Here is a 26,929-nt window from a genome sequence, read left to right as displayed (position 1 = left end):
CAGTTTACGAGCTGAAAAAGTCAGAAACCTACCGGAATAGACCGAGTGAGTCAAAATTTCTTTCTGAGGAAAGGTGTTGTTTTTGTTGTTGGGTTTTGTCCTTTGTTCTCCAAGAAGACCATGACATCAGGGAGGTGATGCCGTAACAAGCAAGTGGATTGGATTTGAGTGAGGGAGGGCTGTGCTAGGTCACCAGCCTCACTTTCTCCTTTGGAACCATTTGGGTCCAGTGGTCAGATATGAATCATGATGATTGGAGATGGTCCTGGATACAGAAGGAAATGGAATTTTTAAGATAAGGTTTTTAACAATTCTCAATTTGACTGGGGCCACATCTATTCAGTAATTAAGGCTGGGTAAGAGAGAGAGGAGATAAAGAAGTCAAGAATGACCACTTTTACTTACTTACTTAAAAAATCAAACTGGGAGGCAAGACCTTTAGAATTTCTCAGTGATTAAGGCAGGTAAGAAAGAAATGAAGCAAAGAATAAAATTCATTACTGAAGGCTAACCTGAGGAAGCTTTCCTTGGCTAACTTCTTCCCTCGAGGGGCAATGTGGTGTATGGGGAGAGGAAAAGGAACAAGCATTTCTAGGCCAGGCTCTTTGTGAAGTACATTAGGAATGTTATTCCATTTGATTAATGTGTTGGATAAAGCTCTGACCTCAGTGAGGAAAACTTGCGTTCAGGTACCATCTCGGAAAAATGAACAAGAGAAGGAAATGGCAAACCATTCCAGTGTCTGACAGATCCGACCAGAAAACCAAAGAAACCAAGCTTCCTCTCACTTTGGTCTTTTCATCCCTTGGCTTCATTTACAATTAGTGGGTATCTCAACTAGATGCACTTAGGACCACATATGAAAGAGATAGTAGAGATCTGGGTCAACCTCCAAGGCCCAGTTATTCAACAGGAGAAAATATTAAGTGTCAGAGGCAGAATTTGAACCCAGGTTCCACTGATGCTCAGGTAAGATCATTCCATGGGGCCACACTGTCTCCTGCTAATAGTGGTACTAGAATCTAAGATCCTTCCAGGGCAGTCAGTCCATAACCATTTATTAAAGGCCTATTGTGTTCCAGATACTGTGTTAAGTCCTAGAGATTCTAAGAGAAGTCAAAGACAGAGTGATCTCAGGGAACTCAAGGTCTAATGGGGAGACAACAAGCAAGTAACCATGTACCAACAAGATAAAGACAAGATAAATTAGAGATAATTAGCAGAGAGAAGAGACCACCATTGAGGAGGGGGATTTTGTAGAAGATGGAGTTTTAGCTGGACTTATAGGGATCCGGGGAAGTGTAAGGTGGAAATAAAAAGACAGAAAGCATTCCAGGTCCAAGGGACAACCACTAAAACTGGAGTCCAATTTTCTGTTCATTGTGCTACCCAGCTAACCACCTGGAATACAGTAGGTGATAAATAAATGCTTGTTGATGGATCGATTGATTGCTATTTCTGTGACCTGGGGAAAATTACCTCACTTGTCTGTACCTCAGTTTTTGCATCTGCAAAATGAAAAACTCTGATATTTCTTCTAATTTTCTTATCTGTTTATCTATCTGTCCATCCATCCATCCATTCATCCCTCCCTCTGATACCATGTGCCAACAAGTGTGCAAAAGTGTTAGGGAAACAAAGAAAGGCAAAAGATCTAGCTAGCTATTCATTTGTCCACCATCTCTCTCTCTCTCTCTAGAGATAGAGGATGGATGGATGGATGGATGGATGGATGGATGGATGGATGGATGGATAGATGGATGGATGTGGATGGATGGATAGATGGATGGATAGATAGATAGACAGACAGACAGATAGGTAGACAGGTAGATAGATAATTGATGTATGGTACAGCAGCCAAATCATTGGGCCTTAGAATCTTGGAGATATTGAGTTCAAATCATGCTCCAGGAACTTACTAGCTATGTGACCCTGGTCAAGTCACTTAACCTTTGTCTGCCTCAGTTTCGTTATCTGTAGAAAGGAAATAAATAATAATACTCTCCTCATAGAATTGTTGAGAAGATGACATGGATAACATCTGTCAATGCTTTGCTAAAGCCTTATTATTATAGAATAATTATATATAACATAATTACATATGCTACATGATATCATAATTATATGAAATCATAATTGTAGTGTGTAACTAATTATTACATATAATATGATTATGTAATAATAATAGCATTTATATGATGCATTGTGATTTGCAAATCACTTCAGAGACTTTATCTCACTTGAGCCTCATAACGACCTTATGAAGTAAGTGCTATTTGCTTAGTTTCCTCATTTGTAAAATAAGAATAGCAAGAACGGTTTCTTCCTTGGGTTGCTATGAGGCTTAAATGAGATTATGATTGTAAAGCATTGAACATAGTGACTGGCACATAGGAGTCACTGCAGAAATGTCAGTTACTACTACTGTTACTACTACTACTGCTGCTGCTACTACTACTGCTGCTACTACTACTGCTACTGCTACTGCTACTGCTACTGCTGCTGCTGCTGCTGCTACTACTACTGGTTACTACTATTGCTATTAGTTACTACCACTTCTGCTACTGCCACTACTACTACTATTGCTACTGCTACTACTACTACTACTGCTACTACTACTACTGCTACTGCTACTGCTGCTACTACTACTGGTTACTACTATTGCTATTAGTTACTACCACTTCTGCTACTGCCACTACTACTACTACTGCTACTGTTACTACTACTACTGCTACTACTACTGCTACTGCTACTGCTACTGCTGCTACTACTACTGGTTACTACTATTGCTATTAGTTACTACCACTTCTGCTACTGCCACTACTACTACTATTGCTACTGCTACTACTACTACTACTGCTACTGCTACTACTACTACTGCTACTGCTACTGCTGCTACTACTACTGGTTACTACTATTGCTATTAGTTACTACCACTTCTGCTACTGCCACTACTACTACTACTGCTACTGTTACTACTACTACTGCTACTGCTACTGCTGCTACTACTACTGGTTACTACTATTGCTATTAGTTACTACCACTTCTGCTACTGCCACTACTACTACTATTGCTACTGCTACTACTACTACTACTGCTACTACTACTACTGCTACTGCTACTGCTGCTACTACTACTGGTTACTACTATTGCTATTAGTTACTACCACTTCTGCTACTGCCACTACTACTACTACTGCTACTGTTACTACTACTACTGCTACTGCTACTGCTGCTACTACTACTGGTTACTACTATTGCTATTAGTTACTACCACTTCTGCTACTGCTACTACTACTACTACTACTACTGCTACTGCTACTGCTACTGCTACTACTACTACTGCCACTACTACTACTGCTACTGCTGCTGCTGCTGCTGCTACTGCTACTACTACTAGTCACTACTACCACAACTCGTAACCATTACTAGCATTACTAGTTACTACTACTAGTAACTACTAGTTATTAGTTTTAGTTACTACCTCCATCGGTTACAACTACTACTAGTACTACCTTTGCTGGTTGCTACTAGTTGCTGCTATTAGTTACTACCAGTACTAGTTACCAGTAGCATGTTATTGCTAGCAGTTAGTACTGCTGTACTAGTACTACTATCACCATTCCCACCATTACTACCATTACTACCACCACTACTACCACTACTACTACCACTACTACTACTAGTACTACTACAGAAATATCAGCATTTACTAGCTCCCTGGTAAGTACTCTATGAATATCACTTTCGTTATTATTCATTATTTCTATTGTTATTATGATTATTATTCCTATATCGTTCTGAAGTTCAAATGAGGCCACTGTAAACTGCTTAGCTGGGCACAGTGCTTGGCTCACAGTCACCATTATATGAAAGTTAGTTATTATTTTTATCCCCATTTTACAAATGAGGAAAATGAAACGGAAAGTTAAGACTTGTCCAGGGTGGCACACTAATATGTAATCATAGCAGGGTTTGAACTCGGATCTTCCTGACTCAGTGTTCCACTCTACCCTTCAACAGAGGAGGGAGTCAATGCCAGAAGCCAGGAACGTGTCTTGCCCAAGGTCACTCTGCTAGTTATGGCTAGCCTCAGTGGAGAGAACCCAGGTTTCCCCATCGCCAGGACAATTATTCCTTCCATTCCCTAGGGAGAATCTTCATAGGAAATCTCCTACAGGTGCCGGTTGACCTTCCCACTCTGAAATTTCAGGCTTCTAGGATTCCTGGCTCCTCTCTTGGGGAACCTGCTGGGCCCATGTGTCCCCCGGCTGAGTACTTCAGAATGCAGGCCCTGTCGGCATCTTCCCCGCCCCGGACACAACTGGTGGGGCTCGGTCACCTTGAAAGCCTTTGGGTTTCACATGTCACCCAGTGATATGAGTTGTTATTCCAGAACAAGAGTCAACGGAATAGAATGGAGATGGGGGGGCAGGGGGCAGCTTAGGTGGGGCCTCTCTTACCTATTACTGCCAAAAGTGGTCATGAGGTTATTTTTAACCCTAGGCGGGAAGTATTTATTGTTTCAGGGCTGGATGGGGAGGGAGGGGCAGCAGCAGGATTCTCACTTGTCAGACAGAAGGAAGACTTCTTGGCTACCTCCACCATGGTGAGTGGAGACTGGGTCTGAAAGAAGGAGGGTCAAGGAGGGGGGGGTCCTAAAAAAAGACCCTAGACACCCAATGGGCCCTTCCCAAAATGTGAGTTTCTCTGGCTAGTTGGGGCAGGGAAACAAGCTCACAGATTGAGAGCTTGGAGGGACCCTGAAGTTATTTCAGCTATTCCCCATTCCTTCATTTTACACATGAGAAAACTGAGGAAATACAGGGCAGGTTATATTACCTGGGCTCCATAAATTTATTTTCTTTTACTGTTTTGACAACTGCATTTCAATGTAACTGGTTTTCTTTGTAATCCTTTATTATATGAACCTTATTGTATGTCCCCTTAAAAGGAGCTCATAGACTTCCCCAGATCAGCAACAGAGAACACAAAAATGGTTAAGCACCCTATCTTGGATCATAGATTTAAAAGATGGAAGACATCTGAGAAGTCAATTCCTGCAATCATCTCATTTTTACTGATGAGGAAACTGAGGCCCAAGAAAAGTAAAGGTGTTTGCTCAAAGTCACATAGGTTGTGATAATTAGAGGTGGGATCTGAAGCAGATCCTCAGATCTCTCTGAGGCCAGAGCCAGAGCTATCTCCTCTATGGTGCCTGTTCTCCCCCTCCTCCATTTGTTTTTTAACTCTGAGTTGATCAAGTACAACTCTTTTATTTTACAGATGAGGAGACTGAGGCTCAGAACGATGATTTGTCCAAAGGTCACACAGTTAGTAGGGGGCAGAGCTAGGATTGAAACCCAAATCGGCAGGTCTCCAAGTCCGTGTTCTTTTCCATTTGGACACAGTTTACAGTACTCGGGCTACACAAAGTTCGATTCATTGCTTCTCATGATGGAACCCCAGTCAATACACTGACGGGCCACAAATAATGCAAGCTCCCAGGGAATAGAAGAAGAAAAACAGAATAAGAAAGAGCTAGGCTTTTTTTATGGGTTGTCGACTGACCTCTCTTGAAATCAATAACTCCCAAGGCTTGCAAAATGGGATTGAGTGCTTTTAAGGATCAAATTGTAATTCTTTTTTCTTGTTTGGGCATCTAGAGGAAAGAAAAAATATATACACACACAAACACACACACACACATATATATTATATATATTTATGCATACATCTACATATATAATATGCATGTATATTTACATACGCACTTATATAAAATTATATTTTGTAGAAATATATTGTTTATATATTTACATGTAAACTATGTATTTATATAATAAATTTATATATTATATAATCTATTTATATAATAAAATGTTTATTTAATATATTTGTAATTATTCATACACATTACATGCATGGACACACATATAAGCATGTACATATACATAATAACACATATAGAAGTATAGATGTGCATATAATACATATATTAGGCATATAATTATATTTAGTAGTAATACATTATACATAATATAGTTGAATAAAATAAAATTTCATATCATTATTTATATACACATGCATGAATACACATGTAGGTATGTATATACACATGCATGTGAACATATGTACAAAGGCATTCCTTTTGAAGGGCAAATTCTAAAAATCTTTCTCTTGGTCCTTTGTGTACGCTTCTCTCAAAGGAGGCATACAAGAATAGATTTATTTCTGGGAATTAATTGTCAGTAGAATGAACTGGGTGGTAGCAAAATTCTAGAATGTGTATTCTAGGAAGAATTTCCTGAATTCTGAGCTGGAAAAGATCTTAGGGGTTCCCCAGCCCAAATCCCCTCCCTCTGCAAGACTTGGACAAGACTGGAAGGGAAATGCCCTCCCCAAGGTGACCCAGGTGACAAGTGCAAGTAATTGCAGGCTCATAATCACAGACTCAGAGCTGGAAGGGACCTTTTTACAGAGGGGGATACTGAGATTCAGACAGTTGCTTGAGGTACAAAAGTTTTAAATGTCAGCGCTTAGATTTAAACCCAGGTCATCCCATTCTAAAGCCAGAGTTCTTTTTCCAGGCCTGCCCTGCCCTTAATCCAGAGGTTCAGAGATTTAGGGATAGAAGTTATATCAGAGGTCATCGAATCCTTCTGCCTCTGTAGCAAAGGGGAAACTGAGGCTCAGAGGGGTGGACTTGTCCACGGTCAGTCGGTGTCAGAAGGTAGGATTCAAAGCCAGGACTTCCCGCTGCCTCAATGACAGGCCTGTCCTGGCACCAGCAATTTGTTTGCTGGAATTTTGGTGTTTGGCTCCAAGGTGGGGGGAGAGAGAGAGAGAGAGAGAGAGAGAGAGAGAGAGAGAGAGAGAGAGAGAGAGAGAGAGAGAGAGAGAGAGAGAATACACAGAGAAACAGACACAGAGAGAAGAAAGAGACAGATAGAAATAGAGACAGAGACAGAGGCAGAGAGAGACAGAGAAAGAGGCAGAGAGAAAGACACAAAGAGACAGAGACATAGAGAGACAAACAGAAAGAAAGACAGAGGGAAGAGACAGAAAATCATACAGAGAGAGAGGGGGACAGAGATGGAGAGAAAAAGACAGTGTTAGAGAAGAGAGACAGAACAAGGGGACACAGAGAAATACAGAGAGACAGAGGACTGTCTCTGAAAACTGTCCTTTCATCTGACTACATTTTGCAGTTTCCTGGGCCTGATTGTCTCCAAGTCAATGCTCCTTTGATCATCGACTGCCCCATTTGTCAAATGGTTCAGCAGAAGCCGCGGCTGGTGATCTCCGGGGCAGACTCCCAGCCTGCCTTATGCTCCTTCTTCAGATGTCTATTGCCTCACTTGAGCCGCACAGTCCAAAGAGGCTGATTACTATATTCCCAAAAAAGAGAGGATTGGAACCCTTGTCTCTCCAGCACACGCCACACACACACACACACACACACACACACACACACACACACACACCACACCCCCACACACACACACAAACACACACACACACCCCACCACCCCACTCCCCTGCCCCCTTGTCTGCCTCTCTCTGCTGCTACTTCACACAATCCTCTGTCCTTCTTCATTCTAAGACCTCTTGGTCTGGCTCTTTCCCAGCCTGCCCTCTCTCCCCCACCCCAGACTTTAGATTTAACTCCAGGGCAATTTGGAATTTTGTCCCTGTGTCCCCAACAGGTCTTCAGGTCTTCCCCCCAGTAGGCTCTTACTATTTTTGGTACTGAGTTGCATCATGCAGAGGCATGATGACATCACTCTGTTTAAGGCCAAAGGGAATGGCTAAGCTTCCAGGAGAGAATTTGGGATTAAGAATACAAAGTTGACCAGTCATTAGGTCAACAGCAAGCCTTTATTCAAATCTTTCTAAATACTAGTCTCGGGTCATTGAGGAGAATTGATGGGATTGTGCAGTTCTGTAATCATGGCTGTTCAGTTTTCTTGACAAAGATCTTGGAGTGATTTGTCATTTCCTTCTCAGTTCATTTTATAGATAAGGAAACTGAGACAAACAGAGTGAGGCTATTTGGCCAGGATCTTCTATTGTTCAGTCATTTTAGTCGTACCCAAATGTCTATGATCCTATTTAGGGTTTTCTAGACAAATATACGGGAGTCGTCTGTTATCTCTTCTCCAGCTCATTTTACAGATGAGGAAACTGATGCAAATAGGGCGAAGCGACTGGCCCAGGGTCACACAACTGGTAAATATCCGAGGTCAGATTTGAATCCAGTTCCTGATGATTCTTATAAAATGAGAAGATTGAACTAGAGACTCTCTAATGCTCCTTAAAGTCCTAAATCTTGTAATATCTTTGAGGGCAAATAGGGCAGGAGATATTCCTGATTTTCAAATAGAGAGGTCAGATCTCACCAAGGTCATTTACTCAGCTAGTGACAGAGCCAGAATGAGATCTCACCTTCCTCAACTCCAGCCCACTACTTTTTTCCTAATTATTTCCATCCTTTCCCTAGGCACCCAAGAAAGCTAAGAAGAGGCTAGAGGGTGCTAACTCCAATGTCTTCTCCATGTTTGAGCAGACCCAGATCCAAGAATTCAAGGAGGTAAGTTCTCTTATCCATGAAATGAAGGGACCATATGAAAACTCTAAAAGTCTTTCCAAGGGGGTTATTTCTTCTCCATAATTCCTAGAAGTGTTGGGGAGTGATTTGGTCGTGGGAATTTAAAGCCCTTCACCAGCTAATTCTAATCTATCTTTCACTATTGATGACACATTAGTCCCCTTCATTGATAATCCACATAAGTGACATTGCATCCTCCTCATCCATACCTTGGCACAAGCTTGGAAAATCCTCTATCTTATTTTGATCTCTTAGAACCCCTAGATTCCTTCAAGACTCCCTCAATTGTTAGCAATTCCCCCCCCCCAAGAAAAAAAAATATTTTGTTTTTGTATTTTGTATTGATCTAGGTCATATGCTGTCTCATTTCAATTGAACCTCTGGAAATCCTCAAAGGCAGAAACTATTTTTGGCAAACAACTCCAGTATCTTTGTCTAGAAAACCCCAAATGGGGTCATGGAGAGTTGGATTTGACTGAAATGACTGAACAAAAGATACTGATGAAATAACTTCACCCTCTTTGCCTCAATTTCCTTTTCCATAAAATGAAATAGAGAAGGAAATGGCAAACTATCCCCAATCCAAGCACAATTGTGGGGAACTTCCTCTATTAGTATGGTCAAGATCCTCTCTGCCATTTCAAATTATATCAAGAAGTTAAATTTCTTTGCCTTGGGTCCTAGATCTAACTCAGGTTTTCACGATTCCAAGGTCAGTTCCCTAATCATCACACCACACTAATTCTGTGTTGCATTTCTACTATTAAGCACCCACTATGAACTAGCCTCTGTCGCTACTGTTGATATAAAGATACAAAGAGAGAAACCAAAAAAAACTCCTCTCTGTGTAAGTTGTGGATTTTATTGTTTGCTGTTCATTTGCCCATATTGGAGATTTTATCATTGTAGGGAGTTTCCAGTGGGTAAATTCTCTCTACTAATGTAGATTAGTGCCTTCTCTAATACTTATCTTAGACAGTTGCCTCAGACACTGTAAATTAAAGTGACTTGCCCAGGGCTCCACCGCCAGTGTGTATCATAGCAAGGATATGAACTCAAATCTCTCTTATTATACAAAATTAATAGGAAATTTGGGGGAGGGAAAGCATTACCAGCTGGGCCTGTTCAACTGAATATAGGATACATCTGAATCTCTGCAAGTCTGGATTTAGCAGGAGCAATCCATTTTAAAAAAAGCCCTATTTAAAAGCCAGGTGCAAGCAATACATTCCTTCTCATTAAGCTTCCTTAGACAATTAAAATATGGTTGTTCAAAAATAAGGACGAGTTCCTGGCTCACAGTGAGAAATATACATTCTTTTTAAGTTGTGTCTACACAAAATCATCATCACTGTCTCATTCAGTCCTCCAGAATAAGTGATTCTTGAGACTCCAAAAAAAAAAGTCACTTTGTTTAAAGTCAAAGAAGGGAACTATTTGAGGATGGCATGGCATGACTTCCTTAGAGGGGGAGGGAGCTGCTTCGATTGACCCTAAGATTCTCTTTCCTGAACATTTTTAAAATAAATTTATGACACCTTTTGTCCTCACACCATCTAAATAACCCAAACACACAAGAAAAAGAAAAAGATATTCCAGCAAAATAAACCAGCACATTGGGAAAAGTTTAACATTATATTCCATGTTCCATCTTACTTGGAGTCAGACTTGGTCTTTATAATTTTCTACCATTGTTTCAATAGTTGTGTTGTTCTCCTTTACATTCACTTTTCTGGGGACACAGGGCATATTATATTACTGATTCTGTTTAGTTCACTTGGTTTCAGTTCATAAGAGTCTTCCCATGCTTCTCTGAATTGATCACATTGGTCATCCCTTAAAGCCCATCACTATCTCATTACATCCATGTATCGCCATTTGTTTAGCTATTCTTCAATCGATGGACATCCACTTTGTTTCCATTTCTTTACTACTGCAAAAAGTGCTGCTATAAATATTTTGGTGTAAATGAAGCCATTTTTTTGCTCATTGACTTTCTTGTCTCCTGGTTATCTTAAACTCCATCCTTGTCAAAGGCAGGAACTCTTGGAGAGGAATGTCTTGGCTAAACTCTGGAAGGAGTTTAGCCATATGTACTTCCCCCTCACTCTCTTCAACCTCTAAAATGGGAAATCAACTCTTTAGGGTGCCATGGAATGATATTGGCACAAGAAACAAGATGTTCGAGGAAGGCCTTCACTAGGAACTAAAATAAAATCAGCATAGATCCTTCTACTCTTCTTCTGATATACTCATTGGTTCTTGATGCCCTTAATTACCGAAATAAATCTTCCCCAGTTTCCCCTAGGCTTCTGAGTGACCACCTCTATTCTCTACCCTGCTTCAACAGGCATTTACTATCATGGACCAGAACCGGGATGGATTCATTGACAAAGCAGATCTAAGGGATACATTTGCTGCTCTCGGTAGGTCTCTCATTGAGTCTGAGTCCTGCCTGCTCTGAATGGATGAGAGCCAGACTTGAAAGGGTGGTGATGAAGAAAAATTAGTTTTATTTGAAAGCTTTATTGATGATAACTTTTGCTTTTATACCCTGGCATAGAACTGTCTCTTGTCAAAAAATGATTAAGCAGAAGGAACTTTGGCTGGCAATATATATACATATATATGTATATATATATATATGTATATATAACAATTTACTGTACCCATAACCCCACTCCCCACACCCATCTACTGAGAGATGGGAAAAGGATTTCATTATGGGGGGGAGCACAACAAGTAAAGCCTGTAAAGAATTTGATGATGCCATAATAGTAAAGCATTTAACATAAGCTCCATCCTAGGTTATGAAATAGTATCTGAAGGAACCCTTGAACCTGGAAGATTTTTTGCCCATTGTAAGATATTCACATCTAGGAGATATCATGGCACACAGAACCCTGGCTTAGAACCACGAAGACTCATATTCATGAGTTTAAATTTGGCCTCAGACATTTAGTAGATAAATGATAATGAAGTTTTCCTTAGTTTCCTCATCTGTAAAATGAGTTGGAGAAGGAAATGGAAAATCATTCCAGTATCTTTACTAAGAAAACCCCAAGTTGGGTCACAAAGAGTTAGACATAGCTGAAAAATGACTGAACACAAATACATTCACTGTGTGATGCTATCTGCTCTGAACTTCAGTCTCACTAGCCTATAAATAATGTGACTGAATATAATTTAAAACTTTCTAATGGATAGAACTATCCCAAGGTAAAAGGAGCTGCCATGGGAAATAATGATCTCCCTAGCTCTAGAGACTTTTCAGTAGAAACTAGAGGACTTTACCATCATAGACTTAGAGCTTAGAGGGATATTACAGCTGGTCACTGAATTCTACCCCTTTCCTTTCACAGATGAGGTAACTAAGGCCCAGAAAAATAAAGTGACTTTGCCTAAAGTCACCAGGCATTAATTAATAGAGTCAAGATGGCTTCAAGATCCTCTGACTCATGATCTTGAGCCCTTTCCACAAGGCTACATTGCCTTTCATTTACAGGGGATATTGGAAGAGGGGGTTCCTGCTCAAGAAGGGACTGAACCACATGGCCTCAGTTCCTTATGAACCCTGAGAGTCTGGGTCTAGGACTTCAGAGGCTCTCCTGTAAAGACTTGATTTTCATTAGAATCTTAAGGAGATAAACTTCAGAGGCTGAGAACAACAGGATAAAATGTTTGAACAAGGAGGGAATTTAGAACATAGTATGTCCAGAATGTCCTTTGGACTGGGAATGTCAAAACTGGGAAAGACCTTACAGGGAATGTTGGAGCTAAAAGAGACCTTAGAATAGGGAATGTCAGAGCTAGGAGGAATTCTTAGAACATAGGACCTCAGATATAAGAGGAATCTTAATATCAGAACTGGAAGATCTTTAGACCGAATAATGTCAAAACTGAGAGGGGATCTGAGAGGGTCTCAAATACAAAGATCCTTCATTTTATGGAAGTGGAACCTGAGATCCAGAGGGCAAAGGGGACTTGCCCATGGTCACATACTCTTGACAGAGATAATCCAGAATTTTTGACTCCCTAGTCCAACCCTGACCCCTGAACTACTCCTCACACTTCTTCCCATTATTGTTTGGTTTGTGTCCCAGGCCGTGTGAATGTGAAAAATGAAGAAATTGATGAAATGATCAAGGAGGCTCCAGGACCAATCAACTTCACTGTCTTCCTGACCATGTTTGGGGAAAAACTTAAAGGTGAGTAGTCTCAGAATAAGACAGGCCCATGACATCTTTGGATGTGTCTGGGAGAGGAGGCCTGGGCAGACAGGATGGAAATGAGCCATTGCCTAGATATCAGAAAGCATGTGTGAAAATTAGAAGGGAAGTGGAAGGACACCAAGATTTCACTGAAAAACTGTGGGTTTTCTCAGCAAGTACTGACCTTCAGGCTTTCTTTCATATCTCCAGACATTGTTTTCCCTTTAAAATCAGTGGGTAAAGCATTCCCAAAGGAGGCCCTTGGGTATAGAGAACTTCTTGTTTCCAGTCTTTGCACGAATTGGAAACTGGAGATTCTTTGACCCAGGGCAAATACCAAGAAATAGACCCAGACCAAGCAACTCAAAAGGGGCTTTGTAATCAGCTTTTGTTAAGAACAAATTCAGCTGGAGGTGAGGAGGAGACATAGAGAACTTTGGGACATAAGAAGCCATGAGATGAAGTCTGGAACACCAGATACTTCTGAGGAAGTCACTATTGAGGATGCGGAAAGATAAGACCAGGCCTATTAGATATGGTAGCTGGTGTCAGGGAGAAAAAGGGAAGGGGAAGAAGGAGTAGAGGAAGCTCCTATTTTACCTAACTATATTATTGCTAACTAAGTGCTAAGTCTAGTGGTTTCCATTTACTGGAGGAGTCACATATGCTTACAGGGCCCTCTAATTTTCTTTGTTCTTTTAATTTTATTTATTCAAAGCAATGGGGTTAAGAGTGACTTGCCCAAGGTCACACAGCTAGGCAATTATTAAATGTCTGAGGTCAGATTTGAACTCACATCCTCCAACTCCAGGGCAGGTGCTCTATCCACTGCACCACCCAGTTCCCCCCCTGGGTCCTCTAATTTTCAACCCCTGTAATCTCTGGTCACCCCATGACAGTTTTGACTCTGTTAATAGACCCCCCTTCCATTTAAGGTATGACCTCAATATATCCAGTTTCTCCTGTTTTTAGAGAGGCTGGTGACTTAGCACAGCTCCTCCCCTCACTCAAATTCAATTCATGGCCTTGTCATGGCATCACCTCTTTGATGTCATGGTCTTCTTCATCTACTTTATTCAACCAATAATCATCATTAGTGTTTCTCAGGGACTTCTGCTAGCTTGGATGCACTTCCCATTTAATCATAACCCATAACCTCTGAGTTAGCTCGACCCTGAGTCCAATCTAGCTTCTAACATTATTTAATCTGTCGCTGCCATTAGCAATTCTCTAAGACTAGAGATGATTTGTTGATTTTCAGAAGTGGAAGGAATTTTTAAAAATGTCTTCAGAGGTGGAAGGAATTAAAAAATACATCTTTTTTACAATTTTGGGGGTCATTTCCTAACCCTCCTGCCCCTTGGTAGGGCCTTCCTAATTTCTTGTCTTTGGAATCACAAAATTGCTTTTCTCTCTTCACAGTATCCATGAGGTTTTTTGCGTTCCATTTCAGGTGCTGACCCAGAAGAAACTATTCTCAATGCATTCAAAGTATTTGATCCAGAAGGCAAAGGGGTCCTGAAGTCTGACTAGTAAGTTCAGAATAAATTGTGTTTTTTTCCCAACTAAAAAAAATTCCAATATTAGTATCCATCTACCAACACAATTATCTGAATACACCAAGAAGAATCTTTTCAAAGTTTAAAAATAAAACTGCAAACTTCCACTTTTTAATAGTTTATTCAGGAAAAAAATATATATGTTCAAAATCTATGCTTACAGCTTTCCTTTGCTGACTCAACTTGGGATGAAGACCACAGTTAGCAAAGATTTTGCTATCTGAACTCAAGTTCAGCCATGTCCTACCTATTTCGATTATGAGTCTATTCTCCAAAGCCTACTGTAACTAAATCTAGAAGGTTCCATCATTTGTGTATTTTTGAGCTATAAATCAATTCATTTATAGATGAGTTGTAGGATCAGAGAGAAGAGTGACGAATTTGGAATCACAGGAGCTGAAACTAAATTATTAGGACTAAATTGGCTTATATGGATTAATTACATATTCAAATGGATTTTTTGCCTATTATATAATTCTCCTTTTATAAATATCAGTCTCCCTAGTTTATGAAATGGGCATAAGAATGTGCTTATAATGAAAAACTTCCTGCTGAATAGATTTGCCCTAAGGGAAAGGGTCCAGCTGTCTTTAGCTCATTCCTTGTATGACCTTGGAAAAGGCCTCTGTCCTTCAGTTTCCTCCTTTGTAATATGAGGGGTCTGATTGATTGACTCCCTAAGTCTTCTTTTAAGTTCTAAGTCTATAATCCTATGAGCCTTAGATATTCAATGAAGAGAATATCCACAGTGACAAAAATCCTTCAGATACTGAGCAACCTAAACCAGATATTAAAATTCTCCTGTTTGTTTCCATGCCTCCCTTCAGAAGAGTTTTTCTTCTGAGTGTGGGTGTCGCTGTACCATATAAGTATTTGTTAACCAGTACCGCAGATTTTTTTGCTCCCTTTACCTAAGGGATAGGGACAATCTTGTATCCTTCCCAGGCTTTGTCTCTTTCTCACTGAAGTTTTAATCTGTCACACTCTGTTACAACAATTAGCTCATTTTTTAAAAATTCTAGTAGAAATATAATGACTCCTCAGATCAAGAGTCTGTTTTTATGGAGATTATCATAGACAAAAAGTTAGTAGTATAATGGCAAATAGCTTAGAGCCCCCAGTTAGGAAAAATTCCTAACATTCAAGCCAAGTTTTGACTCTTTATTCAATGTACATTTCTGGGACAACCACATGGTTCAATGTATAGAGTACCAGGCCTGAAGTCAGGAAGATCCATTTTCTTGACTTCAAATCTGGACCTGGACGCTTACTAGCAGGGTGACCCTGGACAAGTCACTTAACCTTATTTGCCTCAGTTTCCTCATGCTAGAGAAGAATAAATCAAAATGCTCTAATAGCTTTACCAAGAAATGGTAAATGGAGTCATGAAGAATTAGATGTGACTGAAATGACTGAACAAAAACAAAAACTCTAGCAAATCCGCTGGGTCTCTTTATCCTTGAATGGAAAATTAGGCCACAAGAAACATTTAAATAAAAGAAATAAGCAGAATATATTACAGAATTTGTTATGGACAAACATGGGGAGGGGAACTTGAGGGGAAAAAAGCACATCACTTCAGTCCTTGAAGAGGTGAGTACAATTGGGAACATCAGCCCAAATCTTCTGTGCTTAAATGTCTGTCGGAGCTATGAGCCCTCTTTTTCATTTTCTCCTTGCTCCCAATTCTTCCCCTCTTGGTACATTGTCTGCTCAGTTTTTGAAGTCCCTAATCTCCCCCTTGTTTTGCCCACTCTGTTGCCTTTAAGACCTTTAGGCATGACTCAAGTCCACATTCTGCTTCAAAGACCATGGTAGCCCTTGGAGGAGAAAGTAGCTGAACTATGAATCCCAAGACACCAGTTAGTTCTCAACTTTATATTTCATGCATATTTTCCATGATGATGATGAGGAGGAGGATGACATCATCAGTATATTGTTTGGATTCATTTTCTTTATGCCTTATACATTCCTGCTATGGTTTTTGTTTGGTGAAATAACATCTCATTTCATCCATGGAAGCAGTTTGGCCTAGCTGATATAGAGACCAACCTCTGAGTTAGCTAGACCTTGAGTCCCATCTAGCTTCTAACATTATTTAATCTGTCACAGCCATTGGCAATCCTTTAAGACTAGAGATGATTTGTTGATTTTCAGAAGTGGAAGGAATTAAAAAATACATTTTTTTTATAGTTTGGGGTATCATTTCCTAACCCCCCCCTTGGTAGGTCCTTCCTAACTTCTTGTCTTTGGAATCACAAAGCTGCTTTTCTCTCTTCACAGTATCCAGGAAATGCTCACTACTCAAGCAGAGAGGTTTTCTAAAGAGGAGGTAAGGATCCAAATCTTGTGCTCATCAATCTCTCAAGTCCCTGGACTTGGCTCCTTCACTGGAGGGGATAAGACCCACACCCTCACCATGTTTGCCAGGCATCACAAGAAGCTTCTTGAAGACATTCATTTTTGGTCTGGCCCATGATAGATGCTTCATAAATGCTGATTAGATTTGAAATGAATAGTGATGAGATCTTTGGAGCTGGAGCCCCAAATCCTGAGTTCAAGTCTCATCTCAGACACTTACTGACTATGCCAGGTTGAGTAAATCTATGTGACCTACCTCTGTTTCCTCATCTATAAAATGGGACTAACAACTGTAGCAATCACTTCATAGTATTATTGTGAGATAATGTAGCTAGAGGCCATTTAAATTATTTATTATTATTATTATTATTATCATCATCATCCTCAGAACTCTATAACACAGGTGGCCCTCAGTTTTTCACTCTGTCTTGCAGGGGTAGAAAAATAGATTCAGAATGGCCTTTTGAGACCTGCTGAAACTGTCACTTTCCTGTTGGACTGACGTTAACATTGATATGCTCAATGATCTTTAAAAAAATAGCACTCACTCTCCCAGGACGGAGTCTAGAAAGTGCTATACTTTACATATTGATTAGTTAGAATTCTGCTGTCTATTCTTCCTAAGAACTCAAGCGATGATAAAGAACAGTCGTGAGCTCCATTCTTCTCTTGCTTGCTGTGATTGAATACAAACTACATTATCGTTTGTTACTTAATCCTTAATCCCCTATTTCCCAGACTTTCTGAAACAGGATTCCTTTTGATATCTATCTGAAGTCCACAGACATTTTCTGAGCCTCCTACAGTTCAGAGTCATAGGCTTATAGATTCAGAGCAAGAAGACAACTCAGGGGCCAGCTAGCCCAAAACCTCTCATTTTACAGATAGGGAAACTGAGGAATCACTTGGCCAAGGACACGCAGAAAATAAGCATCAGATCTGAATCCAGGTTCTTGGACCTTGGAGTCAAAGCTCTTTCTACTGAACTACAGTAATTTGAATTCAATTAGTGTCTGCTAGGACACAGGAACCATGTAGGGTTGATACAGAGGCAAATAAAAATTAACCCCTTGGGGCAGCTAGATGGCACAGTGGCACAGGAGCACCGGCCCTGGAGTCAAGAGGACCTGAGTTCAAATCCGGCCTCAGACACTTAATAATTACCTAGCTGTATGGCCTTGGGCAAGTCACTTAGCCCCATCGCCTTGCAAAAACTAAAAAAAAAAAAAACAACCCTTGAGGAGATTAAAAACAGATAAGTAAATATTAGAAACATATTAGATATAAATATATAAACATTAAAAACATAAGTAAATAAAGGGTAATCGAAGTCAGGATTCTCAGTTCAATCAATCAAGCAGTCCTTCCTTCCTCCCCTCTTATTTATTTAAATATTTTTGCAGGGCAGTTGAGGTTAAGTGTATTGCCCAAGATCACATGGTAAGTGATAAAGACAGGATTTGAACTCAGGTCCTTCTGACACCAAAGGTGCTCTTATCTCCTACATATAGCTATCACTGATGCTATCACTGAGAATACAAACCACCTCTGCCTTCAAGGAGTTTACATTCTATGGGGGGAAACAATGACTATACATATAAAAATATGAAATATCAAAACCATTCAAGGTTCTTTGGAGATAAAAAGGGATACAGTAGCGGGGTGGGGAAATCATGGAATGTTTCATGCAAGAGTATGTATGTGATCTGGCTTGGATGGAAGCTGGAAATTCTAACAGGTGGAGGTGAACAAATTCTCCTAGTCCGTATAAACGTTTGGAGACCAGAGATGGAATGGTATATATGAGCAAGTCAATTAGTTTGTCCAGAATGTAGAATGAGTGAAGGAGAGTAATGTTCAATAATCCTGGAAAAGGAAACTGGAGAACATTTAAAAGAGTTTTAAAAGTCAAAGAAATTTGCACTTCATTCTTTAGGCAATAGGGATTGTGCTGATTTTGTTGGCTGGTCATCAGTTCCTTTCCCTGTCTCTAGGGACCTGAGTCATGACACCAGTCCCTTCAGAATATATCCTCTCAACCTTGTGTTTTGATGTGTTTTGGTTACAGATTGACCAGATGTTTGCCGCCTTCCCTCCAGATGTGACTGGAAACCTAGATTACAAGAATCTTGTGCATATCATCACACATGGGGAAGAAAAAGATTAAGGGTGGGGTGGTTTCTCTTGTTCCTTCATCCCTTCCATGGCTAGAAAGCCCCTCACCTGCCCCCTCGTTCTGGTCGCTATGCAGCCTGCATCCCTAATCTTACTCCCATTTATTAACTGTGCCCATACCTTGCTCCCATTGGTTCTATGGCACCCCTCGCCTTCCCCTTCCGTATCCCACTACCTTTGCTTTGGGATCCTGACTCTAGGTTTCCTTTTACAAAATGAGATATAAACATGTCTCAATAAAACCAAGTTATTTCTTTGGCTCCCATGATCCTTTTCTGCTAGAGAGTACCTCTAGTGCTTCTCTGAATAAGAAATTTAAATAGGCTATTTCTTTTTTGTTTGTTTTATTGTTTTTCATTTATTGTTATCATTACTTTTTCTGATATTCGTTATTTTGTCATCATTTCCTACAAGTCTTCCTATGATTCTCTGTATTCATAGTCATCATTTCTTTGGGAAACAATAATATTTGGAGACCACCACTTCTTTAGCCATTCCCCAACTGATGGTCACTTATACCATTTCCAATTCTTTGATATCATAGAAAGTGTTAGGTGGCACAGTGGATAGAGCACGGGCCCTGGAGTCAGGAGGACCTGAGTTCAAATCTGACCTCAGACACTTCATAATGACCTAGCTGTGTGACCTTGGGCAAGCCACTTAACCCCATTGCCTTGCAAAAACTAAAAAAAAAGTGTTGCTGTGATCATCTTGTTTGACAAAATGATCTGTTATTATCTGTTATTAACATCCTTGAGGTCTATGAATAGAATGCCTTTCAAATGGGTTATTCCCACAGTCACATTTTGTTCAGTCATTTCAGTCCTGGCTGACTGTTTGTGATCTCATTTGGGTTTGGTGATATGTTTGCTTTTTGGCAAAGATACTAGAGTGGTTTTCCAGTTCACTTTACAGATGAGGAAATTGAGGCAAATAGGGCTAAGTGACTTACTCAGGATCACATAGCTAACTCCAAGTCCAAAGTTCTAATCTACTGGCCACCCAGTTGCCTTTTAGTCACATAGAGATGGTTTATTAATACAAATTAATTTAATTGTAGGAATTTAGGATTTGGTATAAGAATAGAATTTGTAGACTCATTAACTACTGATAAATATTTCAACTAGTTGGAGATTAGAACAAACATGAGAACAATGGTCACTGGCACTTTAAGGTTTATAAAACATTTCACTTATATTAATAAAATAATAGCTGCTGTATACATAGCATTTACATGTTTAGATAGTGACTTAAGTAAAGAATTTTATTAACAATAGATTTTAATAATTTTTCATAAGAATGGCAAAGAAACTAGGTAACCGACTTCATAGTTTTGAAGACCAAGTACAAGTTTACTTTGACACAAAACAGCTGGTGAGCCTGGGGAGATAATTTAATTTCTCAGTGCCTCAGTTGATTCCCTAGGATTACAGTCCCTGGGGAAGCTAGGTGGTGCAGTGGATAGAGCACTGGCCCTGGGGTCAGAAGGATCTAAGTTCAAATGTAACCTTAGACACTTCATAATTACCTTGGACAAGTCACTTAACCCCACTGCCTAGCAAAAAACAAACAAAAAAGATTACAAATCCCTGAGCAGGAGATGACCTTTGTGGGGAAGAGGCATTTCCTTAGTTTTCTATACCAATGAACTTGGAGGAGAAGGAGAAAAAGAAGAAGAAAGGGGCAGCTAGGTGGTGCAGGGGAGAGAGAGCACCGGCCCTGGAGTCAAGAGGACCTGAGTTCAAATCTGGTCTCAGACACTTAATAATGACCTAGCTGTGTGGACTTGGGCAAGCCACTTAACCCCATTGCCTTGCAAAACCCTGAAAAAAAAAAAAGAAGAAGGCGGGGAGGAGGAGATCTGCAGGGTCAGCCCTAGAGCCTAAGCTGCCCATGTTAAGATTCAGTGAGTACTGGATTCCTGTTTTTCTTCCGTCTTTTCTTGTTCTCTGAATGTTTGAAGATATTGAGGCTTAAACAAGGGGTTGTGCACAGCATGCAGAATCCTTCCCTCTGCCCTCATCTTTTATTTAAACCAGGGTCTACACATCTCCTGTTGCCAGGAGGCTAGGAATCTATTCTGCCTGTATCCCTTCAGCCCCTGTCCACTGACTACTGATCTCATCTCCCAGTTCATAGGATCCTGGTTCTAAAGCTGGAAGAGCCTTCAGAGGATATTGGGTCCAGTCTTCTAATTTTTTTAAATGAGGAAACTGAGGCTCAAAGAGAGAAAATGACTTGCTCAGGGTCCTACAGTTCAAGTTGCTGAACTAGATTAATAAGTCCATGTCTTCTGACTTTCCCACCTCATTGTTCCCTCTTCTAAGTTCCCTTCTTTAGCCCCGAGATCACTTGAGACGTCCTCACAGTGTTTCCTCATCAATAAAATGAGGGATTTGACCAAAGTGACATTTGAGTGACTCTCTCTCCAACCTTGGTCTGCCACCCCTTGAAGCTCTTTTTACATGTTGGAAGGTCTATCACATGCTAGAGAGTTTAGATTTCTTTTTCCTGGTCCCAGTGGACACAACTAGGAAGGATGGGCAGAATTGGCATCTGTAAACTCTAGGTCAAGGAGACAACTCAATTTCTGACAAAATTCTGGCAAAATTAATTTGAAAGGGAAATAGTGACCCTCAAGAGTGAGGATGGCTTCATCTATATGGTTTCATGGCAGCATAACTTCATAGGACGGATAGCAGAACAAATAAAGAGCTAGTCTTAGAGTCAGGGAGACCTGGGTTCAAATCTCCCCATTGACACGCAACTTTGCCTGTGTGACTGTGGGCAAGTGACTTGCTGTCTCTGTGCTCAGACAGCTCTCTGAATCCAAAAGAGAAACAGATGGGTAGAGGACCTTGGAAATAATGATGAAATCCTAGGAGTTGTTCAATATAGAGCTGGACTGTCTAAGCAGAGTAATATTACACTGTAATATTAGGTAAGCTAAAGCTTACTTAGATTTCTTGAGTTCATATCTGACCTCAGATACATTCTAGCTATGTGACCTGAGCAAGCCATTTTATCCTGTTTGCTCGGTTTTCTCAATCTGCAAAACGACCTGGAGAAGGAAATGGCAAACCACTCCAGGTCTTTGTTAAGAAAATCCCAAATGGGGGTGGCTAGGTGGCGCAGTGGATAGAGCCCGGCCCTGGAGTCAGGAGGAACTGAGTTCAAATCCAGCCTCAGACACTTAATAATTACCAGCTGTGTGGCCTTGGGCAAGCCACTTAACTCCATTTGCCTTGCAAAAATCTAAAAAAATTCCCAAATGGGTCATGAAGAATGACTGAGCAACAACCCACATAACCAAAGAATTCTCACCCTGTTCTTGTCAACAAGATGGAAAGATGAACCCTGTATGCCAGGCGGATTTGTCTTCTGTTGAGTTACTGGCCCCAAAGAATAGGCGTTAGTAGGTTAACATCAGTTAAAGGTGACATAGTGGGGAAAAGTCGAGGAAAATTTGCCTGCTTAATTCACTTTGATGTGTGATCATGGGTAAGTCATTTAGATATTCTCTGCCTCACTTTCTTCATCTGTAAAATGGGGATAATCATACCACCTTCCTCCCAGCATTGTTGTGAAGGTGAGATAAAATCATATTTGTAAAATGTTTCGCATAGTATCTGGAACAAATGCTTGGTTACTTCCCCTTTCTGCCAATTGGAATAACAATAGTAGACATTTGGATAGCACTTTACAATTTGCGGTGAGAAAGCAGCTGTTAGTCCCAAAGATGCATAAAAATTCTAGTCATATCCTAAGAGTTCCATAAATCTTCAATGGGTTTGTTTCTCTCTGTCTCTCTGCTTCTCAACACTTTGTCAGTCTCTTTGACTCTACTTTTGTCTCTCTCTCTCTCCCACACTCTCTTCCTCCTCTTCTCTTCTCGTTTCCTCCTCTCTTACTCTTTCTCTGTTTCTCTCTTCTCTGACTCGTCTCTGTTTCTGTATCTCTACCACTCACTCTGTCTCAGTGTCTGTCTTTATCTCTGACTCTGACTCTCTGTCTATCTCTGTGTCTGTCTGTCATAGTCTCTGTCTGTGACTGTCTCTTTCTCTGTCTCTTGTCTCTCTCTCTCTGTAACTGTCTCTGTCTTTGTCTACCTCTGTCTCTCTGAGTCTCTCTTTCTGTCCCTGACTGTCTGTCTCCTCTGTCTCTATGACTGTGTGTCTCTTTCTCTTTGTCTGTCTCTGTGTCTAACTCTCTGTCTGTATGACTCTGTCTCAGTGACTCTCTGTGTAACTATTTCTCTCTATCTGTCTCGTGTGTGTGTGTGTGTGTGTGTGTGTGTGTGTGTGTCTGTCTGTCTCTATCTCTATCTCTGTCTCTCTCTCCAACTGCCTTCTAATCTTTCTGGCTCCAGTAGTCCATCAATTTTTCAGGTGAGGATGATAGATATCTATCTTATCTTCCAATCTTCCAGAACCATCTCTCCAGTATAAGATGAGGACATGACCCTTGTATTTTCTGGAATCAATGATTTCTCTCACCAGGTCTTTTTTCCTCACAAGGACAAATGGGGTACGGCATAGTTTGTTAAGGTATTGCTGTTCATCTGAAAAAGATCTTGGGTTTTTAGTGAACCCCACCTTCAACATGAGTCAACATTGTGATGCAGTATGCATAAAAGGAAATGCCTTAGACGACATTAAGAGACGCAGAGAGGAGGTAGCCCTATTGTGTTGTCCTGGTAGCACCACCTCTGGGGCATGGAGTTCAGTTCAGGGTACCATGTTTTAGGAAGGGCATTAACTAAGCTGGGAGACATGCATAGGAAGGAATCCACGATGGTGAAGAACCTCCTATTCAAGTAATAACTGAAGACGTTAATGTTTAGACTACTGCGGGGGGGGGACATGATGGTTGTCTTCACTTTTTGAAGGGCTGTTGAGCGGAGGAGGGATCAGAAATGTTCATCCCACCCCCAGAGACCATAAGGAGAAGCAATGGTTGAAATGTCTGAGGCAGATTTAGGACTGATGCAAGAGGAAAGGTTTTTTGTTTTTAATTTCTTTGTATTATATTTTTTCTAATTAGAATTTTCAACATTCATCTTTTTGGAAGTTTTTGAGTTCGGCATTTTTCTCCCTCTCTCCCTTCTCTTCCCTGTCCCCATGACATCAAGTAATCTGATATATGTTATACATGTTACCAGTCCCTGATGTAGTTGGAAAGTTTGACTTTTCAGTTGTGTATAACTCTTCACAATCCTTATTTGGAGTTTTCTTGGCAAAGATTCTTTGTTTGCCATTTCCTTCTCCAGTTCATTTTATAGATGAGGAAACCGAGGCAAACAGGATGAAGTGACTTGCCCGGGGTCACACATCTAGTGAAGTATCTGAGAGCAGATTTGAACTCTATCCACTGTGACATGCAGCTGGCTTAAGAATGTATATGAAAAAAATCATTCAATAGTCCCAACAAATGATCATCCAGTCTATCAGAGGCTGAAAATATGATGTGAGAAGGACCCCATGGCCTCCAGAGACAGCTCAGCCCACTTTGGGAGAGTCCTCCTTGTTAGGAGATTTTTACAGGCATCAAGGGGAGATTTCCTTTTGGCACTTTGACATTTGCTGGTCCAATTGTTTCTGGGAAGACGGGGAGATCCGTGAATGAAAGCACTAGCAGATTTACAGAACAAAATGTTTATTCCACATAGCTATGGTACACACATATCCCAGCACCCCACTCTACGGCCTATGTCGTCTTCCTCTACTTCTGATGTCATCTACCTTTTTGGCAGACTCTCTGATGTACCCCTGGAACTGTGAAGATCTGACACCAGGTTCCGGAGCATACTATGGTCCAGAGGTTGATCAGCTGTTTCAGAGAAAGTGAAAATTAGCCCAAGAAAGGCCTTTTCCCCGAGAAAGGGGTTTTTTCCCCTTATCACCACATGTCAATGAATAGGATTCCCAAGCCTGGATGTCCTAGGATGTTTCCAGATTTACACAGTAAATTCTAAATTCTCCACATTTCATTTCAATTTGACAAGGACTTATGAGGGAAGCTGGTGGCACTGTGGCCAGAGTTCTGGACCTGGAACCAGGAAATCCTGAGTTCAAATCTCTTTCAGATACTATGTTTGGGCAAGTTGCTTCACTTCTGTCTGCCTCAGTTTCCTTAACTGTAGAATGAGGATAATAAGACATCCCAGGATTGTTCTAAGAACCAAAGAGATAATATTTATAAAACTCCTAGAACACAAAGGCTGCTGAATAAATATTTATTCTATTCCTTTCCCTAAAGTGCCTAACTTGCAGTTAGAAAGACCTAAGTTCAAATCAAGCCTCAGATAGTGTGTCTCTAGTCAAATCATTTAAAGCCCTGGCCTCAATTTCCTCATATGAAAACAGGGATAATCATAGCCCCTGCCCTCCAGATTCTTAAATTCTATTTTTTCTTTTTAGTTTTTACAAGGCAGTGAGGTTAAATGATTTGCCCGAGGTCACAAAACTTGCTAATTATTATGTGTCTGAGATGGGATTTGATCTCAGTTCCTCCTGACTCCAGGGCCAGTGCTCTACTCACTGTGCCACCTAGCTGCCCCTCTTACATTCTATTGAGATTTTCATACATCTATATTTAAAGTGAGAGACGGAGCAACAAAGCAATAGACTGACAGCCTTGGCTCAGGAGGTTCTGTGTTCAAATCCAGCCACAGACCCAGCTTATGTAATAACCTGAAGCATCATGGATGGTTCCTGTCTGTATGTGCAGAGGAAGTTTCCTCCCCCTTTAAAATCACACTGGGTCAAAAGCAATTCAGAAGTTGACATCTTTCTAAATTAATGTGCTGTAACATTTAGCAGGATGGGTTGGGTTGGAGAAAGGGAGGCAGGGAAGTTAGAAGTGAGATGCAGCCTGAGGATGAGAAAGGATATGGACAAATTACATATGCACAGATTCATACACACATACATACATACATACATACACACCTTTCACACATGCATACTCATGACTCCCATACTCTCTTATTCACATACATACACTCACACTCATTTCCTACATCATCCTCATACGAATATTCTTCCATCTACATACATTTCACACAAACACAGACTCATATTTACACACATATTTGTGCACACAATCACATTCCAATTTCACACACTCACATTTACACACATCCATACACAGCCACATGCCACACACTTACATTCCTATTCACATTCATACACATCTTGCAAACACATACATTCACACATCTTTACACACAATCACTCAAATCTCACATTCACACTTACATATTACACACATGATCACACTCACATTCACAAACAGAAAGTCACCTCCCACACATTTATACCCACATTCACACATATCTCAAATAAACACATACATTCAGACATATATCTACACACATAATCACTCAAATCTCTCACACACTCACACTCACACAATATAATCAGTCACATCATACACACATAATCATACTCACATACACACATATTTACACACAATCACACACATCTCACTCACACCCACATCTCACTCATACATTCACATACACATGCACACATTCACATACTCGTCTCACCCTCATATAATACCCAAGTACACTCACATTTGCACACACATCTTTACATACACAACCACACTCAAATCTCAAATACATTCACATTCACACATACACAGTCACCTCACACTCAAGCACTCACACACATATTTTCATAATCACACTCATATATCATTCAAACACACTCATACCTTTGCACATATTTTAACTCACATTCAAATACACGAATACATGTTCACACTTACATCTCTCCTCTCTCTCTCACTCATATACACACACACACAAACATTATGAAATCTGATTAAATAAGAAATGAGTATCCAACAGTGCAAGAGGGTTTGCATTTTGATTTCTCAGGTCAGAGTAACCCCCTGCCCGCTTTGCTATTCTGCATTTTCATATGAAGACCAATAGCTCACTTCTCTACAGCTAGAAGAAAACTTAAAAACCATCAAGTCCCCTTTTATACATTGGGAATCCAA

The 26,929-nt window shown here is 40.4% G+C and overlaps 2 protein-coding genes across 7 annotated transcripts in view; one reads left to right on the top strand and one right to left on the bottom strand.

The window, feature by feature from the left end:
- The first annotated feature begins 4,520 nt into the window (after positions 1 to 4,520).
- On the top strand, positions 4,521 to 19,176 carry MYL2 (myosin light chain 2). Its single transcript, XM_074205679.1, has 7 exons — positions 4,521 to 4,608; positions 8,503 to 8,592; positions 10,961 to 11,036; positions 12,714 to 12,818; positions 14,275 to 14,353; positions 16,664 to 16,712; positions 18,810 to 19,176. Exons 1-7 carry the CDS (start codon positions 4,606 to 4,608, stop codon positions 18,906 to 18,908), a joined length of 501 nt encoding a protein of 166 aa, XP_074061780.1. The 5' UTR covers positions 4,521 to 4,605; the 3' UTR covers positions 18,909 to 19,176.
- Positions 19,177 to 24,554: 5,378 nt separating this feature from the next.
- Positions 24,555 to 26,929, bottom strand: part of CCDC63 (coiled-coil domain containing 63) — a 64,349-nt gene continuing 61,974 nt past the window's right edge. For all 6 annotated transcript variants that reach the window (XM_074205673.1, XM_074205675.1, XM_074205674.1 and 3 more), the window contains one exon: positions 24,555 to 24,745. In XM_074205673.1, coding sequence (XP_074061774.1) covers positions 24,654 to 24,745 — 92 coding nt within the window. In that variant the 3' untranslated portion in view covers positions 24,555 to 24,653. The remainder of the gene's footprint in view (positions 24,746 to 26,929) is intronic.

This window comes from Macrotis lagotis, chromosome X, assembly GCF_037893015.1.
Source record: "Macrotis lagotis isolate mMagLag1 chromosome X, bilby.v1.9.chrom.fasta, whole genome shotgun sequence".
NCBI classification, from domain to species: Eukaryota; Metazoa; Chordata; class Mammalia; order Peramelemorphia; family Peramelidae; genus Macrotis; species Macrotis lagotis.
Note: the sequence above shows the minus strand (reverse complement) of the source record. Positions and strands in the feature narration are given on the sequence as shown.

Excerpts from the sequence above, each read along its gene's own strand:
- MYL2 (XM_074205679.1), top strand. Across the intron at positions 8,593-10,960 it reads AGATCCAAGAATTCAAGGAG|GCATTTACTATCATGGACCA; the intron begins GTAAGTTCTCTT and ends CTGCTTCAACAG. Across the intron at positions 14,354-16,663 it reads GGGGTCCTGAAGTCTGACTA|TATCCAGGAAATGCTCACTA; the intron begins GTAAGTTCAGAA and ends CTCTCTTCACAG.